We start from the raw sequence: 18,426 nt of genomic DNA on the forward strand, positions 1-18,426 counted from the left end.
AATGAACAATAAACCAGCATTTTAAATCAAAAACAAACTCAGTGCTATAGCAATGCTATGCACAGCACTCAGCATAAAGGAGTTTTACTGCAATATATTAATGATTAGACTCAGAAATTAGGATGTCAGTCTCTGGTGTGGAATATGCTTGTCCTGTGACAAAAGCATGGCATTTAAAAAAACCTTTTCCTCAGGTGCTACCCTGCCTATTGAGGCCCTTCTCCCTTGTTCTCTATCATCTTCCGCTGGGAACTGTCGCCAGCATCCTGCAGCAGCTAATGAACCTACCTCAGAGCACGACGACGACAGCATCGGCCAACCTGCACCTCACAAATGTGCTCCAGAACAAGGTTTCTTCTCTTTACTCCACTTTTATCAGTGCTTAGTGTACCACTAGACTTTTTTATGGCTAGGCATTGCTTCAGGGTAGAGGAGGCGTTAATGATGAGGCTTTAAAGGCACAGCTGCTTACAAAGATTTGCTAGGATGCAAGGAGTGCCCTTGCTCCCTCACCTGAATGAAGCTCTGGAGTCACTATCTTGTTCCTAGGCAGCTGTTCTCACATCTCTTGATTTTTGATATCAGTTACTTTTCTTTTGCCCTGTCTCTTCTGTGCAGCTGACCATTTTACGTTGTTTTTTTAAAAAAAACAGATTGGCCCTTTTAATTCTAAATGGAAATTTAGTCATTCTTTAAAGTAAGATGGACTTAACTGGGGAATAACTTTTTCCTGAAGGTGTACACAGGGTTGCAGCATTAATTTTCCTTTCTGTTCTCTCCTCCCTCCCCCCTTCCACTTAAGTTTGGCCTCTCTTTGCTGTACTTGGTCTTGAGCCGTGGGGAGGAACTGCAGAGTTCAGATTCTACTACAGAGCTCTTGCAAGACAACCAGTGGTGAGTCTGGGCAGCCTGGCATTTGCTGTGTCTACTTTTCAAATGTATTTCTTCAAAAATGAAATATTTTGAGTTCGTCTTTCAGACGAATGCAGATAATCCACAACAGTTAAGTGAAGAGTAGTTTGCATAGTTTCTGGTACATGTTGGTAGCACATGAGAAGCAAGTTACTTAGCTCTAGAGGTTTGCACAATTCCCCCCTTGATTCCATACTGTTACAATTGCCATTGCTGTACTGCATGTGGGGTGGAGTGTGGAGACATTTGATTGCTCATCTGTTTATTGCCCTTCTTTCAGTGCACATTTTGTCTTTGCCACCATGCTGGCTGTGTTTGCTTGGTGAGGGAAAAGCACTCTGTATTTACTCAAACACTCAAAGCAGGTTCTTTAGCTGATAAGTTGAGGCTGGTAGTCCTTGCTTTGAAGTTTGCACAGAGATGGCTCACCATGTGCTTAAGAGTCTGTCAAATTACACCTAGGAGTAGGGCAGCAAGCTTGCCGCTCTGGTGATCTTGTACTGTACAACTTAAGGACTAAGTATACTTGGACCTGTTCTCTTCATCTCGGCCATATAGCATGTGAGAGCCATAGTTTATTGCATTTATGAACCTTCCTTGAGAAGGATCCCAAGGGGAAGGAACATTTTTATCTTAAAATTGCTGGGAAGAGTAGAGGGGGAGGCAGAAAGCTGCAGCATCCTCTTCTGAAAGTCTAGCACTGTAACCAAATATTGTAAATACCCACATTGATAGGTTCAAGACCTCTCTCTCCTCCTCCTCCTGTTTCATCCTTGCAAAAGATCAGTAGCTGGAATATTGATCATGGCTTTTTTAGTGTCTGCTAAAGCTGTCAAGGTTACTTCCTGATTATAATTGTAGCTCCAGAGGACTCTCAGCTGTCTTCCGTAAACTTGGATCACCGTATTCCTTTTTGCCCTTCCAGCCTCCTTTAATATCAAATGGGATCGTGCTAAGGAAACAACTTTTCCAGAAATGGTCTCATGTTTGCCGTTTGCTCACCAACTGGTAGTCAAATCTAAGTTGTGGCCAAGACAAATGTTCTGAGAGCAGTGCCCCTGCTGAATTGATCAAGTTTGACTTTAGAACAGTGTCATGTGGTGTGAAGTACTGTCAATCTTGCTGTGTCCATCCTTGTTTCCTAAAATATCTGTCAACATGGGGTAATTGTCTCTTATCTCCCAGTAGTAAATCCCATCTATTTACGGTAAAAAACATTTTACCTGCTCTACGTTGCAAATACAATTCTAGAGTGGGTTACAGATTAAATCCTATGATGTGGTAGGCATGTAAACTTAAGTGCCTCTCTTGACAAACCTCCACTTCCATGCCCTGCAAGCCATTCTTACAATGACCATTACTTCCTTGTCTCTGGCAGGACGGAACTGATGTTCATGGCAACCAGAGAGCTTCTCCGGATCCCTCAGGCAGCCTTGGCCAAGCCAGTGTCCACCCCCTCTAATCTCCTGTCTCTCTTCTCTCGCTATGTTGACCAGCAGAAACTAAATGTGCTAGAGACAAAGTTGCAGTAAGTATTGTCATGTTATCCACACATTAATAGAAGTCAGGCGTGGAAATGGAGAACGGGAAGGAGAAATCCAATATATATATTGGAGACACAATTTCTCCAATAAAATTTTTAAAATGGAGAAAAGTGGAGAAGATATTGCTGTGGCACTGATTCTCACACTCACAATAGTTCCACAGTAGGGGCTAATCGTTGGAAGTGCACTAATAAGGACTGGCTGGAATGAGACTTCTGTGTCAGTTCACCAACTGTTGTAGTAGTTTTTTGTAATAATTAAGTTTTGAGGAAGCTGTCTGGCACGGGTGGGGAACCTGTGGTTCTTCAGATGTTACTGGATTCCAACTCCTATCGGCTCCAGCCGGCATAGCCCAGGCTTTCTCAACTTTGGATGTTGCTGGGCTGTAACTCCCATCATTTCTAGCCAGAATGGTTAGTGATCAGGGATAATAGCAATTGTAGTTCAAGAACATCTGGCGGCGCAAGGTTGAGAAAAGCTGGCGTATAGCCAGTTGTCATGAATCATGAGAGGTGTATTCCAGCAGTACCTGGAGGTCCACAGGCTCTGCACCCCTTTTATATGGATATGAAACAAAATTGAGCTGGGGGAAAAAGGAATCTGGCTGCAGTGGCTAGAAGGGGTACACATTCTTGACAGTTCTTGCTCCTTTTTTCTGTTTCAGGTTAATTCAAGGAATACGATAGAAGGCCTCAAACTGCTGCCACACTGGTCTCCATCACTGCTGCCACCTCCAGAGTATTTTAGTGGGTGAAGAGGAGGCAGTGCCTTCTCAGAATAAATCCTTGTGGGATTGTGTCTCTGGTCCAGCACAGAAGATTGCTCTCTTGCTCTGAGCTTGGCTGGGGATGTGCTTACCTTCTCCGCCCCTCATTGCTAGTTTGCAGTTCTGCATGTCCTTGCTGCATTGAATCACCCCAAGCCCCCCCCCCTTTCCCCTCAGCACTTTCACAATAGCTTTCCCTCCCTACACAGACCCCTTTCTCCTCAGCGCACTACTGATGGACTAGCAAGGAAAGTAGTTCCGCTTTCCTGTCTCCTGTCACTAAGAACACCGGCCTGGGTAGGAGGAAGAGAATAGTCCACATTTATTGTGGAAATGGAGAGACCTGTTGGTGTCTCTGTTATGTTGGGAGTGTTTTTAAATGACGGGAAGTCCCTCTGATTGGCCCACTGGTGACTCTGTCTCCCCACCTCTTCCAGTGCCACATGCCTCAATATGGCGTCACCCAGTCCTGCAAACTGATCCGCCTTTTCTGAACCTTGTGATGAAGCAATGTCATCTTTGCACATTTGTCTAGTCTTCCTGAGACTCACTTTCTACCTGAGCTTTTTGTCTGACCTACACCTTGCTTCAAGCTCCAGCTGGCCAAGATCCCTTGTAGACTAACCAATAAGGTACCAGGAATGAATTTTCCTGGAACAGATTAATCTTAGTGAGTTTCAATATCATACACTGCTAGATCCTGCTGTTTTCTTGCTCCTTTTTTTGGAATGTGGTGAGGTTTTTTTTTATTCTTTCTTTGCTTTTAAAAACAATTTGCACATGTAGGTATTCTACAACCAGTAAACGCCTGTTACTAACTGGCTGCCTCTCCACAGTATTCTCCTTACACCTCCCTTAAATCCAGATTTCTAACTTACTTTCTCACACCTTCCTTTTTCCTACATCCTTTCAACCTTTCTTAATCCTTTTCCTATACTCTTTACTCCTCTCCATAAACACGATCAAGTGGTCCATTATTATTATTATTATTATTGTGCTTTTACTTTTTGGTTTGGTTATGATTAATGAAATTTCTAAATTTACATTTTTATAGGGTATTGTAAATAAAAAAAAATTCTATACTTGTGGGGAGTGTGCATAGTGTTCTGTGTATGGATTTTGCTTTTTATAAACTAGGGGGCTGTCTCATTCAGACCCAAACAGCAGGTGTTTCCGTATGGGCTGCTGATGCTTGACAAATCTAATATAGTAGTAAAGTGTGAATAAAGCCTCTAAGAAAAAATAAACATTTTGCATGAATCAGTTAAGTACATTGGCTTAGGTGGTACTACCCCACATCAGTTCTCTTCATTTTTCCTCATTGCCATGGAATGGCTTGTTGGCAGGGATTAGAGCACACCTTGGCCCAGGAATTTGGCATATCCCTTGGAGCTGCACTTCAGGGTTTTATCCATTGCCATATCCACTATGCTTAATTGTACTCAGGTACAGTGGTACCTTGGGTTACAGCTGCTTCATGTTACGTGTTTTCGGGTCGCGCACCACGCCAAACCTGGAAGTACCAGAACGGGCTACTTCTGGGTTTTGGCGCTTGCACATGCGCAGAAGCACTAAATCAGGCTTTGTGCATGCGCTGAATCGCAACCCATGCATGCACAGACACAGCGCTGTGGGTTGCGAACGTGTCTCCGGCACGGATCACATTCACAACCCGAGGTTCCACTGTACAGCTGTCTGTCAGGGCTGGGAAGCCTTTGCCCCCTCCAGATTTTGCTGAACTACAACTCCCAATAGCCTTGGCAAGCATGGCCAATGGCCAGGGACGACGAGCTGTAGTTTAACATCTGGAGAACCAGAGGGTTTTTTTCAGCCAGAGCTCAGCTCTAGTATCTCTTAGGTGGGTGCCACTGCCATTCTAAAAGAACAAGGGAGAAGTTTATGGTGAGCTCCAGCACCTCTTTTGTTAGAAAAGTAGCACTGTGGAGAGCCAAATGTTCCCTATCCCTGGTCTATGTAAAGGTTTTTTTTTCTGTTGAGGGCTGCATTCCCTTGAGAGAAATCTGAGAGCCAGGGTGGTCAGAATACCCTTTCTCTCCCCCCCCCCCCTTCTCCTGTACCATCCTCTTCTGCTTTCAGGATTTTCCTTTTGCCACCTGCATGAAATTAGGCCTTGCTCTAAGACTAGTTATATGTAGACAATGCTAGCTTTTCATATTCCCCCCATTAGTGTTTTTCAGTTTGTGTTCTTGGCTACCTTTAACAAAAAACAAACGAGCTATCTTAACATTTCTTGAGCTCATTCTAAATGTTACATTGCTAGGTTAGGATTAAGATACTGCCATTTTACTGTGAGGGGCAACAGTTACTAAGCTTAAGGGAAATCAGCCCTTTTCCACAACATGTTAGCCAGCTCTTGCAGCAAAGAGCAAACGAGATTGCCATTTAAGATTAACAAGGTTGGATTTTAAATGGTGTTTTTTTTTGTAAGAAATTCAGGTGCAGATTTATTAACAGTGGTAGGGCAACAATAGCCGTAAGAAAAATACATTTGAACAATTGTTTATTACTGCATTTATGTTGCCTTTCTGTGTGCACTTGAGGTGGTAACCATTTGAAATAACTTAAAACAAATAATAAAATGGAAAGATGGAGCAACCCAGCAGTTTCTCTCTCAAGGTTTTGGCAATCTGTTCAGGAGGAGAAAGTGCAGCAATTGTCACTGCCAGCTTAAGAGTTCATCACACTGGCCATTTCAATACCCAGTCACCCAGTTTGGAGCAATCTGCTTGGAACTCTTCACAATCTGTGTTTTACCACCCTGAATAATTTGATGTCTTAAGCACGCACGGTTATCCCTAACTCTAGATTGTGTAAAAAGCACCAACCTCAAGAGATCCTTGGGGCCCCCCACTTTCCTTTACCAAGAACTCACCATTTTATTCCTACTGATCCATAAGGGAGCTGGTCCTGTTAGCCCAATGCCGGCAGGATTATCCCCATAAGGTGTTGTAGTACCCCTTCAGTGTAAGTTTTTGCAGCCATATATTTGAGCTCCTACCTAAGCCAATTTTGGGAGGAATAAGACCTAAATACATTTGCTTGAAAGTTAAATTCTTAAAACGGAGTTGTCAGGCAATTTGGGGCCAGAACCTTAAGTGAGGCTGGAATCTTATGCGCGCCCCTGGAACCCGCTAGACCTGTGTCCTGCTAAACAGGAACAGGATTGGGCGGCTAGGGTGCAAATGGCATTGGGTCTGGAGCTCTGGCTCGTCCTCTTCACAAGCGCCCATTACCGTTGGCTCTCAAATGTCATTCGCCATCTAGCCAACCGAACTCCCGTTCCACGATGACGTCTTTGCAACGCCCCCCCCCATGAGCTGCTTACTGGTTTTTACCTGCAAAGGACAAGAGAAGAGGCCAATAGGGGCGGCGAGAAAGAAGCCTATTGGGAAGCGAACGACGCCGCCTCACCGGCCAATGCAGCTTCAAGCCACGCCCCCTGGGCATATTTGGACCAGTAGCAGCCGCGGAGGCGGTGCCAAGCGGGACTCCGGCCCCTGGAGTGGGCGTCGCTGCTAATGGGGAGGGTTGGGTGACGGCGCGACGCGCATCGTTTGGGGGGAGGGAGAAGCCAAGAAGGAGGGAGGCGCTCAGCCTCCGGCGGTTCCTGGTCTCTCGTTGGCCGAGGCAGTTCGGGGCTCGCGAAGGCGGCGGCGGTGCTGCGCGGTGCCATGTCGGAGTTACGAGCGGCGGGACCCGGCCCAGCGACGACGCCTGGCGGAGCGGGCGGCCCCATCGCCTCCGCCCCAGGAGCGACCTGTGGGCCCGGCCCAGCGCCCCCGCTACCCTCTCCCGGGCCTGGCGGCGGAGGAGGCACCCTGGGCCCTGGGGGACCGGCCCCAGGGGGGGTGACAGGCACTCCAGGGGGGAGCTCTACTTCCGCTTCCGGGTCCACCAGCTCCACTTCCGGGTCAGCCCGCGAGGGCTGGCTTTTCAAATGGACCAATTACATCAAAGGGTATCAGCGGCGCTGGTTCGTGCTGAGCAACGGGCTCCTGAGCTACTACAGGTGAGGCCACGCCCCGTCTGCCGGCCCTGCCAGGGTGGCCGGCCACGCCCCATTCCTGCTCCGGTCACACCCAGGGCGCCTCCCAAGGCCTGTGACCCTCTTTCCCTTTGGCCGGCCTGCACCCGGTTGGGCATTCCTCCCCCTGGCCAAGCCTGCGTGGCAGGAGCAGCAGCAGCCTTCTCTGTGTGGAGCAGCCACTTCACTGCCACGTGGCATGAGGGTGTCACGGCTTAGCCACGTCTTGAGAAGCATCAGGGGGCTTCCACACCTCTGAGTCTCCCCTCAGCTATTCTGCCTTACATTCCTACCCCCACCTCAGATATGCATGGCATGTACAGTGGTACCTCAGGTTACAGACTCCACTAACCCAGAAATAGTACCTCGGGTTAAGAACTTTGCTTCAGGATGAGAACAGAAATCGTGCTCTGGCAGCAGCAGCAGGAGGCCCCATTAGCTAAAGTGGTACTTCAGGTTAAGAACGGACCTCCAGAACGAATTAGGTTCTTACCCCGAGGTACCACTGTACTGCATTCTGACATGAAGATGAGGGTGATGATAGCCGCATTATTTCCCCTTTCTCCACACCTGCAACGTTCTGCGGCTTTCTCCTTCCCTTGATGCCAGCCAGTAGAAAAGCCAAATGTGTTCTAAGACACCCTCCTCCACATCCTTGGCAGCGTCGCTGGGCCACATCTTTTTGATTCTCTGTTGCAGCCAATGGCACGGGCAACACACAGTCTGAGAGATACATCCTCTGTGATGTGTTTTGGTGTACAGTACTTGATACTTAAAAAGAAATGCAAAAAATGTAGGCCTGTTGATATAATGCTATGATGGTCACAAGCCATCTTTCCAAAAGACCTGTGTTCTGGGTGTGGTGGATTTGGCAGAGGTAACTATCACAGGCAATGGTAGCTGTGGGGCCATGTAAGCTGGGAATAGAAATAGCTTTTCTGAAATCACTGCTTCTAACATTCCTTGGTTAGGAGGGAAATTCTTCCCAGCAGGTTAGAAGCTGCACATAAATTGTATTTGCCCTATGCATCCTTCCCTTGTTAGGATTGAGAGCTATGTTCAAATTCCTGCTTTGCTGTGGAGCTCAACAGGTAGCCTGGGGCAAGTAACTTAACTCTCAACTTAATCATCCTCATTGTGAAAAAAATTAGGATAACCCTGTACTCCAGGCACCCCCAAACTTGGCCCTTCATATGTTTTGGGACTACAGTTCCCATCATCCCTGACCACTGGTCCTGTTAACTAGGGATGATGGGAGTTGTAGTCCCAAAAACATATGGAGGGCCGAGTTGGGGGGGGGGGCTGCTGTACTCCATAAAGGAAGGCTGTGTTACAAATGTAACGAAACCAAACAATGAGGCCTTTTACTTATGACAAAACTTATGAGTTACTTACTTAAACTGTGAGTTCCCAAACCATCCGTGCTTCAAAACTTTTCTTCAAATGATTCAGTTTCTTCATGAGTCTTCTGCAAATGCAGAAACAAATACTTAGCATTATATGTTGCCTGTCTCTCTAAGCAACCCTTCATAGCTTTCAGTGCTGTGTTGTATGTCTGCGCCACCCTTGCGTTTTCACATAAATGTTACTCCATATCACTGATGAATAGTAAAGCCCCAGCAGTTTTCACCTACTTTCTTCCAAACTCTATGTGCATTCCTATTCCAGCTACCTCTGCATGTTAAGTGAACATATATTTGTGAATTAGACAAATCTCTTCAAACAATTGCAGCCCAGCTGGTGCCAAACATACTGCTCTGCTTTCCTTTGGACCACAGCAGTGAGGCTAAGATGAGGGTTTTGTTGCCTGGGCAGCCCAGGATCTCCATACACACTGCCCAAGCTTGCACCTGTTGTGCTTACTTCAACTAATTGTATTCCACTCATAAAACAGGAGGATTGTCCAGCAGCATATCAAACAGAACTTCTGGAGAAAAACTATTATTCTAGCTACCTTACTAATCAAAAGTATGTTGAAACTAACTTAATGGAATGCCTCTGAGATTTTTAGGGAGAGAGCTCAAGTTCTCATTTTTGCCCCTGCTTTGCTCTTCAGCTGTGTTATTTCCTAAAGAGAAGGGAAATCTAAGTAGTGGGAGGGTGAATGGAGATATGGAATAATGAGAAGTGTTTCTGGAATCTGGGCTCCCAATCTTACGCATGTTTGCTCTCATTATAGTCAATGACACTTGCATCCAAGGATAGCAGCCCTAATCCATGGGTGGAGAGCTAGATTTGGCCAATGAGCCAGATGGTTATTTTCCCCACCTCTTGTGGGTCAAGGTTGACAGGTGGGTGGAGCCTAATCCAGTGTCCTGTAATAATTAGCCATGTAGCAGGTGTTGCCTTACTATGCCATATGCATCTTTTCTTCTCTGTTGATGTTCTTTTGCATTGCTGTTAAGTCTGGAGTGCGAATGAGGCTCCTTCAACATCTTTCCCCTTGCACATTTTTTGTGGGGCCTCTGTTAACTTAACATTTTCAACTAAAAGTATGCTTTTTCAGAAACAGACCTTGAAGGTGCAGTAGTAAAGGGAATAAAGAGTGTGGTCAAATAGTAATAAGGAGTCTTGTGGCACCTTAAAAGCAACAAATTTATTGTTGCATAAGGAAGGTTTCGTAGATCAGAGTCCACTTTGTCAAATGCATCAGGACTCCAACCTTGAAAGCTTTTGCCATAATAAATCAGCCTGTTAAATGCCTGCTAAGAGGCTAGAAGCTCCTCCTCCATGGCCAGCATGGAAAAATAGGCTAGTAGCATCTTAGCAGGCGTGTGTGTGTGTGTGTGTGTGAAACCCCTTCGTTTGTGGCCAGCATGAAATGCAGCAGGTTAGTGAAGAAGGAGTAGCACATTTCCTTCTTCCACCAACCTGTTCACTTACCTGCATGGAAGTCCTTGTTGCAAAATGCAAGGTTGTAATAAATCCATTAGTCTTTAAGTAGCCACAAGACTTTGATGTGTATGTTACAACAGACTAATATATGGTGGTGACCAGTTTGACAGAGAAAGAGCCCCTTTTCACTAGTGGGTTACAGGAAAGATTATTCGCCCAGGTTTAGGAAATTCTTGTTATTCACTCATAACTAGCTAAGGGCCCATCTGAACTGTGTTCTCATTCACTCATAGACTGTGTACTCATTCACCCAATAAATCTTGTCCTCTGACCTTGCAACTTATTTCATTGTCCTCTTCAACCAGTGACATCTTGTTGGTTGATCTGCTCTGATACACACATTGGGGTTTATGGCTTTTCTGGCTGCCATTAGCTTATCTGTTCTGGTATCACATAGTAGATCATAAATGCCTTTAGACCAGGCAGCTGAGGAACATCAGAGAGCCCATAATTGGAAACCTGAAGCTCAGAGCAGCTAAAAATGGAGAAGAAAAATCCAACTGCTTTGAATTTTGAGTAGACCCAAGATTTCAATGGGTCTTCTCTTAAATATGACTACTGTTGGATATTGCCAAATCATTTTTTCTTTTTAATATTTAATTTATAGTGTTTCTCTTTTAAAGCAACTGGATTTTAAAGAAAATATTAACTGAACACACATTTAAATTGTGCACATGCAGGTTTACATGATATATACATATATATACAGTTGTACCTTGGTTTTCGAACATCCTAGTTCTCGAACGTTTTGGCTCCTGAACACCACAAACCCAGAAGTGACTGTTCCGGTTTGCAAACTATTTTTGGAAGCCGAATGTCCGGTGCGGATTCCGTGACTTTTGATTGGCTGCAGGTGCTTCCTGCAGCCAATCAGAAGCCACACTTTGGTTTCTGAATATTTTGGAAGTTGGATGGACTTCCTGAATGGATTCTGTTCGGGTTCTAATGTATGACTGTATATATCATGGGTGGGGTGGCGAACTCCCAAGAGACTGCGATCTACTCACAGAGTTAAAAACTGGCAGTGACCTACCCTCTTTTTGGAGATTCAGGTTAAAGTTGTTGAACTTTTTTTAGGGGAGCCACAGTTGTTCAGCTACTTTGGGGGGAGCCAGTGATCTACCGGTAGATCACGATCTACCTGTTGGACATGCCTGGTATATATAGTGGAGAAGGGCAGGTGTTTGGGGGAAAATACTTTGGCAATCCCACCCACCATTGAACCCAATGTGTTTTGACCATATGCAATTTTGGCTTTATGCACTATCCCCAGAACTTAACCCCTGTGTAAGTTGAGAGGCGCCCGTACGAACAAGCAAGTGAATGCTTACACATAATCTCTAAAACTTCATCATAGCCATCTATTAAGCCCTCTGATTTGCAGCTTGCTTTTCTATGCAAAAACAAGGTCTATTAGAAAATTATTCAACATCAGAGATCAAGCAGTAAACGTGATACATTGCAGTGTCTTCCTGTTGGTATTGGAGTCTAGTTATCCAATGCATGAGGATCTAGGAAATGTCATACAGTGGTGCCCCGCAAGGCGAATGCCTCGCAGGACGGAAAACTCGCTAGACGAAAGAGTTTTCCGTTTTGGAGGTGCTTCGCAAAACAAATTTCCTATGGGCTTGCTTCGCAAGACGACAATGTCTTGCGAGTTCCTGCTGGTTTTTTTTCCCTCCCCCCCCTTTTTCTAAGCCGCTAAGCCGCTTATCAGCTGATCCGATCAGCAGATAAGCCGCTAAAAGCCGCTAATCCGTCAATGGGCTTGCTTCGCAAGACGAAAAAACCGCTAGACGAAGAGAATCACAGAACGGATTCTTTTCGTCTTGCGAGGCACCACTGTACTGTATAACACCACAAATATCCAGAACCCTTACAGGTTGGATTGTACTGCTTTCTACCCTCCTAACATCATGAGTCCTGTGGCATGTTCAGTTAAATGTTGATGTATAGGGCTTTAAGGAAGCAGCATGGATATTATTTCTTTCTAATGCAGGGAGAAACACTGTTTTGTCCATTAAGTACCAGCTCTTGCTCCTGGAAAGTTCTGGACACCATTATAGCTCAACTGTACGGATGTTTATTTGGAAGGAAATCTCACTTGATTCAATGGGACCCGCTTCCAAATAAGCATGAGTAGGATTACAGCATTAAAACCCAAACCTATGTACAGTGGTACCTCAGTTTACAAACTCAATCTGTTCTGGAAGTCCGTTCTTAAACCAAAACCATTCTCAAACCGAGGGGTGCTTTCCCTAATGAGGCCTCTCGCCACCGGTGTCCTTCCACCGTTCGGATTCCGTTCTTAGACCGAGGTAAAGTTCTCAAACCAAGACACTATTTTCGGTTTTGCGGAGTTTTTAAACCAAATCGTTCTTAAACTGGACTGTTCTTAAACCGAGGTACCACTGTATGTCTGTTCAGAAGTAAGTGCCCATTGTGTTTAGTGGAATTTAATCTCAAGTAAATCTACATAGAGATTGCAGCCTTTAGTCTTCAGGTAAGTGATCTGGCATTTGAACAGAGAAGGCCAAGCAGAAATCTTTTTTTCTCTCTGAACAGATATAATTCTGCAGTGCAAAAGGCATGTTGGCTTCGGGATCAAAGGTTTTGGTCGATCCTAGGTTGTACAAAGGTTCTGTTTAGTTACTACCTGCTTGTTCAAGAAATGCATACATTTAAAAATGGCAATACTGATTTAAATCAGTACAGCCAAACTGAGGCTCTTATTCTTGATCAGTTAAATTGGATGCTATAGACTTTGGAATGGGGTCTTATTAGTCTTATTAGATCCATGGGGTGGTTTAGAAACCCGTAAGTGAAAAGGAAAAGACGGTGCTTTTTGCTTATATATGTGATGGTGTGACACATATATTGGGGTGTTGCAGTTAATATCCTATGCTTTTGCCAGGTTTGGGTTGCCCTGCGTTAATGGACCATACATAACTTATTGCCACTTCCATGTTTAAGAAGGATTATGAGGGTGGTGCTTTGGCTTCTGACTGATAGTAAACAGTAAATTATGCATATCTAATAGATGGCCAGTTTTATCTTTCTTTCTGTTGTGAATTGTATGCTCCTCAGAAACGTAAGAGAGTTAGTCTTTAACTTAGTAATAATAATAATAATTTATTACATATACTACACACATCTGGCCAGGCCTCACCAACCACTCCGGGCAGCTTCCAACAGGATATTAAAAACACAATAAAATATCAAACATTAAAAACTTCCCTAAACAAGGCCGCCTTCAGATATCTTCTAAAAGTCAGATAGTTGTTTATTTCCTTGACATCTGGTGGAAGGGCTTTCCACAGGGCGGGTGCCACTACCGAGAAGGCCCTCTACCAGGTTCCCTGTAACTGCACTTCTTGCAGTGAGGGAACCACCAGAAGGTCCTCGGAGCTGGACCTCAGTGTCTGGGCAGAATGATGATGGTGGAAATGCTCCTTCAGGTATACTGAGCCGAGGCACCTCTGCAATAGTTTGAGTTAGCTTTCACGTTTTTCTGCAAAGGATTTTGAACTGTAACTTTTTGAGGGGGCCAAGGCCCGCATTGTTGAAGTTGAACACAGAGCTGGGCACGAGTGATGTCAGGATGTTGCATCAGGCCCCCTCAATGTACTTCGGAAGGTGGTGCCTCTGGACACAACTATAATTTCCAGGAACCCTTGGTTAGGAATTGTGATAGTTAAACCAATTTAAATTTGTAGTGGAGACATGTCCCTTTCCAGAGTTATTGCTACCACTCCAGATCCTGGCCTACTTTACATACAATTTCTCTCTGAGGTGCCTGGATATATGACATATTTACTGATTGGTTGAATGTATCACAACATCAGTTGTGCAGTGCTGTAGGCACAGATAGTAGGGTGACCTTTGTCTTTTTCCTATGAGTCTCATCTGCCCTCTACTATAAGAATGTGCTAATGAGACACAAAGTCCCTTCTGATGAGGTTTTGGTAAAATACTTGCAATAGTGATGTTCACTTGGACTATTTGTTGTGCTCTACTTATCTCCTGATCCATATTTTGTGAGGGTGGCAAGGAGGGTGGCTTTAGCGATCCTATAGGAAGGAATGTTTTGTACAAACATCCAAGGAAGACTAAAATAGCCAGTATCCAGGAGTACTGGCTACTGTCAGAGGAATGCCATGGGATTATTGGTGCTGAGATTCAGGGTCTGCTGCCTCCAGACAAACATACTATGGATGACTGTCTGCAGCCCCTTCTTATTAATGACTCCATCAGTGTGTTGTCTTCTCATCTTTGAATGACATCAAACCTATATTGTTAGTGCAGACCCTTCCTTTCCTCACACCAAATCTAGCCAACGGTATTAAAATCACCCTGTGCCACTTCTTTGGGAATTTGCCCCTGTGTAGACATCCTGGCTTTTAGCCAGCACACATATATTTTGAGGGAGCCATGCCTTAGGCAGAGATGGCTGACTTGTTAGCCCCTCTCCCATAGTTTGGTCTGTATTATTCATAAAGTAACTGGACTCTGGAGGATAAGAATAGCTGGCAAGCCAGGCTCATATTTCCCCAGTGGACTCAGCCTGCTGGAAGGAAGGAATGCCAAGTTACCCTCTGTCCAAGCTTTAGGAGGAAGCAGTAAACTCGGGGCCTCTGCGATGAAGCATTCTGGCAGTTTCTCTGTGCCAGCCCCAAGCAGGCTGTGTGTGTGTGCATTGTTGTTGCCTATGTGCTACTCAGCCTTGCAGTGGAAAGGAGATGGCTCTGCCTTGTACCAGGTCAATACATAGGGAACTTTGTTCTTGTCTTGGGCTGAGAGTGGGGAGGGATTTGGCGAGCCTTAAGGTAGGCGGAATGTATACTTAGTCATTTCTGCAAAACTGGGAAAGCTGTAAGCGCAGCCTTGGGCAGAGGGAATGCTGAGAAAATTGGGGACTGAAATGAATGGTGGCCTGGCTGTCTGGAGGCCTTTTGCATTCCAACTGCCTCGTCCACACTGGGCTCCCATCCATGAGACTTCCTGGCAAGCTCTGGAATTCCCTGTAGGCCTGTGTCTTGAGGATATGTGATACACATATACTGTATACAAATGTGCAAATGAATCGGCTGGGTGGTAATTGACTTAACTTTTACTCTGAGTAGATCCCTTGAAATAACACACTCAACAGAGCAGTGCGTCTGCTCTGTTGAATAATATCTATAAAAGATAATGATATCTTTAATAATTGTACCTATAATAATATCTATAATAGATATATTACTGTTTTCCATTGTTGAGTGGCTCAAGTTCAATAGGTTACATGTAGACCCAATATCAAACTTGGTTTTTCTGGATGCTACGGCAAATTCTGTCTATCCCCGTAATTCCTTCAGCCCAATATTTCATTTCTTTGTTTGGTGTTGAAACAGATCTCTCCCTGTGTTTTGAGGGAGAGGGTAAAAATGCCCAATTTCTGGACATTTGAAGGAATCGCAGAGAATTTTTCTGTGTTGTGGAATTACCATTACACTTTATCTGAAACACCCATCAGTGAATGAAACCATAATATAAATATTCATATGTTTGTGTGTGTGCATTGCATTAATGAGCATGTAGACAAGAGTCTTGTAGCTTGGGAAGGACTGTGGTGCACAAACGCACGCACGCATGCATGCATGCACACCCTTATCTTGTGAATGTGCTTCTTGAAAATCCAGCATTTTCTCTGAGTTTAGACGCATTGGTCTGCGTCTAGTTCTGGCTTTAACGCCCCCAAACTCCTACAAGTCTGGCCGAGTCCCAATATTGAATGTAAAATCCCCCACCATCTGGCTTGTCCGCTCTTGCGTGTGTGGCTGGGACGGCCAGCTTGTTGAAATTATCAGGACGCTCTGCAAAGTTCAAGAGATTGCCCTATTAATAGAAATGCCTGCCACTAGTGATCACAGTAACAGAGAGGAGACTTTTCCCTTCCCTTCTGCCCCACTCAAGGGGGTAATCCCAGCCAGGGAATCTCTTTACATATTTTGTAAAGTGAGGAAACAACTTCTATTTGGGTTGCGCAGTATTGCCAAGCATTTGAGAAAGTGAGTGGTAAATAACTTGCTCACTAACTTTCAGCACGTCAGTTTAATGATTAGTCAACGCAAGTGACAGGATGCCTACAACTTTGTGCAGACTGTATCTGATTGCCATACATTGGACAAATGACAGTTTGGTTATACAGTGGTACCTTGGTTCTCAAACTTAATCCGTTTCGGAAGTCCGTTCCAAAACTAAAGCATTCCAGAACCAAGGCGCGCTTCCCTTAGAAAGTAATGCAAAATGGATTAATCCATTCCACACTTTGGAAAACAAACCCTAAAACAACAATTTAACATGAATTTTCCTATCTAACGAGACCATTGATCCATAAAATGAAAGCAATAAGCAATGTGCTGCAGTCACAATCAATCAGTCAGTAGCTGAACACAGTCCACAAAAACAAACAAAAAAGAGCCGCAGAAGCAAAACCGCAAAATAAATACCAAAAGCAGACAGACCTCAGCGTAACACTCAAATAGAAGTGTGGCACTCAAAACGGAAGTGTGACACTCAAATTGGAAGTGTAACACTCAAAACAGCACGTTTGACTTCTGAAAAAAGTTCACAAACCAGAACACTTACTTCTGGGTTTGTAGTGTTTGGGTTCCAAGCTGTTTGAGTACCAAGGCGTTTGAGAACCAAGGTACCACTGCATCATTTTGGGAAAACGGGGTAGGACTTGGAAACCCAGCTAATACGGTCCAAAGCAGGAGGCAGCTCTGGACAAATAGCCCTCTGGTAAAACTGCTCCTGGACTTTAGTACCTCAGTCTGCACTTGATTTTCATGTTCCTCCATGGACCATCAATAAGTCCTACACAAAGAAAACTAATATGGCAGCAGGAAGGCTAGATATCTAGATACATAGATCATATGACTGAATCCTTCCCATGTCAATCACCTGTAGTATATAATCCAGCCATGTTTGTTTTTATCTTAAAAGCCTCCTAAATGAGTCAAACTAAGGTCTCCATAATCCATTTCCGCCATGGACTCATTAGCCAAGTTGCTAGTTTCTTTTCCATCCATAAAGTATTATTCACCTGCCTCACCAAAAGGAGTATTTGTCTTTGTTGCCCTTCTGGAAATTGCTGCCTCACCAGGTTGTCAAGAGAGCTAAAGCACATCCAAAACGTTTGCAAATCAAAACAGTGCTGCACAAAGGATAACTAGTGGTTGTGTGAAGTTTAGGGTGTGCCTGTACGTTAGAGGTATGTTGAAAGGATCAGAAATGCGAGACAGTAGAATTCTTATTGGTAGTCGCACTAGACAGAAGACCTTCTGCTACTATCGCAGTCCACTTAAGTTTCCAGCCAATCCCCTTCCTGTTCTCAATCTTTACATTTTGAAAAAAATCCCACGTGCACATTTCTGCCCCCTCCCCTCTAGCTGACTTCCATTGTTCCAAGAACTAGACATCTGCCTTTTTTATTATTTGAATCTCATGGCATCAGGTGGCTCCTATTCTGCAATCTGCTGTGGTGGACATTCTCAGACAGCTACCTACATGTGGGAATAGCAGCAGACAGTTTACATACCAGTCAGGGAAACACAGTGGTGTTTCTTCCTTGTAGCTGTTGACCCATCATTCCCTATTGCCCTGGAAAGGATAGATACCTAGGACTCTCACTTGCTGCCTGTTCCCAAATGTGGTGCCCTTGTCTCATTATTCTGTGTCTTGAGATTAGACCTCTGAAGCTTGTGCTTCTTCATGCCCTGGTGACCGCCCTCCTACTTTGTCCTTCCGGCAGATCGAAGGCAGAGATGCGACACACCTGCCGTGGAACCATCAACCTGGCCACGGCTAACATCACAGTGGAGGACTCCTGCAACTTCATCATTTCCAACGGAGGGGCACAGACCTACCACCTGAAGGCCAACTCAGAGGTTGAGAGGCAGCGCTGGGTCACAGCTCTAGAGCTGGCCAAGGCCAAAGCTGTCAAGATGCTGGCAGAATCAGGTAAAGGGTGTGTTCAGGGCAGTGCAAATGAAGCAGGAGGTGGGTGTGGGTGAGCGCTGAGAAACTCAAGAGAGCTTATTGTGGAGGGAGACACCCAGGAAAATCAATGAGACAAATGGAGAAATGAGATCTTCTGAGCAGATTTGGTGTTGGCTAATAGCACTGGGGCAAACAGGAAGTAGCTGAGTCTTCTGTTCTCCTCATCCTACCCTGCTTGTTTGTTTGTGATTTTGGGCTACCCTTGGTAGGTAGCCTCACCT

At 44.8% G+C, this 18,426-nt stretch overlaps 2 protein-coding genes and 1 long non-coding RNA gene across 4 annotated transcripts in view; 2 read left to right on the top strand and 1 right to left on the bottom strand.

Annotated features, from left to right (window-relative positions):
- PATL1 (PAT1 homolog 1, processing body mRNA decay factor) overlaps window positions 1–4,308 on the top strand; it is a 19,503-nt gene extending 15,195 nt beyond the window's left edge. For both annotated transcript variants that reach the window (XM_081170896.1, XM_081170897.1), the window contains 4 exons: window positions 195–350; window positions 803–894; window positions 2,291–2,440; window positions 3,121–4,308. In XM_081170896.1, coding sequence (XP_081027022.1) covers window positions 195–350; window positions 803–894; window positions 2,291–2,440; window positions 3,121–3,142 — 420 coding nt within the window. In that variant the 3' untranslated portion in view covers window positions 3,143–4,308. The remainder of the gene's footprint in view (window positions 1–194; window positions 351–802; window positions 895–2,290; window positions 2,441–3,120) is intronic.
- LOC308573902 lies at window positions 4,144–9,820 on the bottom strand. Its single transcript, XR_014002203.1, has 2 exons — window positions 8,663–9,820; window positions 4,144–6,578 (listed from the first exon to the last, which is right to left on the bottom strand). It is a non-coding gene; the product is annotated as an uncharacterized lncRNA (long non-coding RNA).
- The window catches only part of OSBP (oxysterol binding protein), a 26,949-nt gene continuing 15,278 nt past the window's right edge, over window positions 6,756–18,426 (top strand). Inside the window, exons 1-2 of the mRNA XM_081170884.1 lie at window positions 6,756–7,252; window positions 17,958–18,166. Coding sequence (XP_081027010.1) covers window positions 6,915–7,252; window positions 17,958–18,166 — 547 coding nt within the window. The 5' untranslated portion in view covers window positions 6,756–6,914. The remainder of the gene's footprint in view (window positions 7,253–17,957; window positions 18,167–18,426) is intronic.

The sequence above is a fragment of the Podarcis bocagei genome, assembly GCF_964188305.1.
Source record: "Podarcis bocagei genome assembly, chromosome: 1".
Classification (NCBI taxonomy): Eukaryota; Metazoa; Chordata; class Lepidosauria; order Squamata; family Lacertidae; genus Podarcis; species Podarcis bocagei.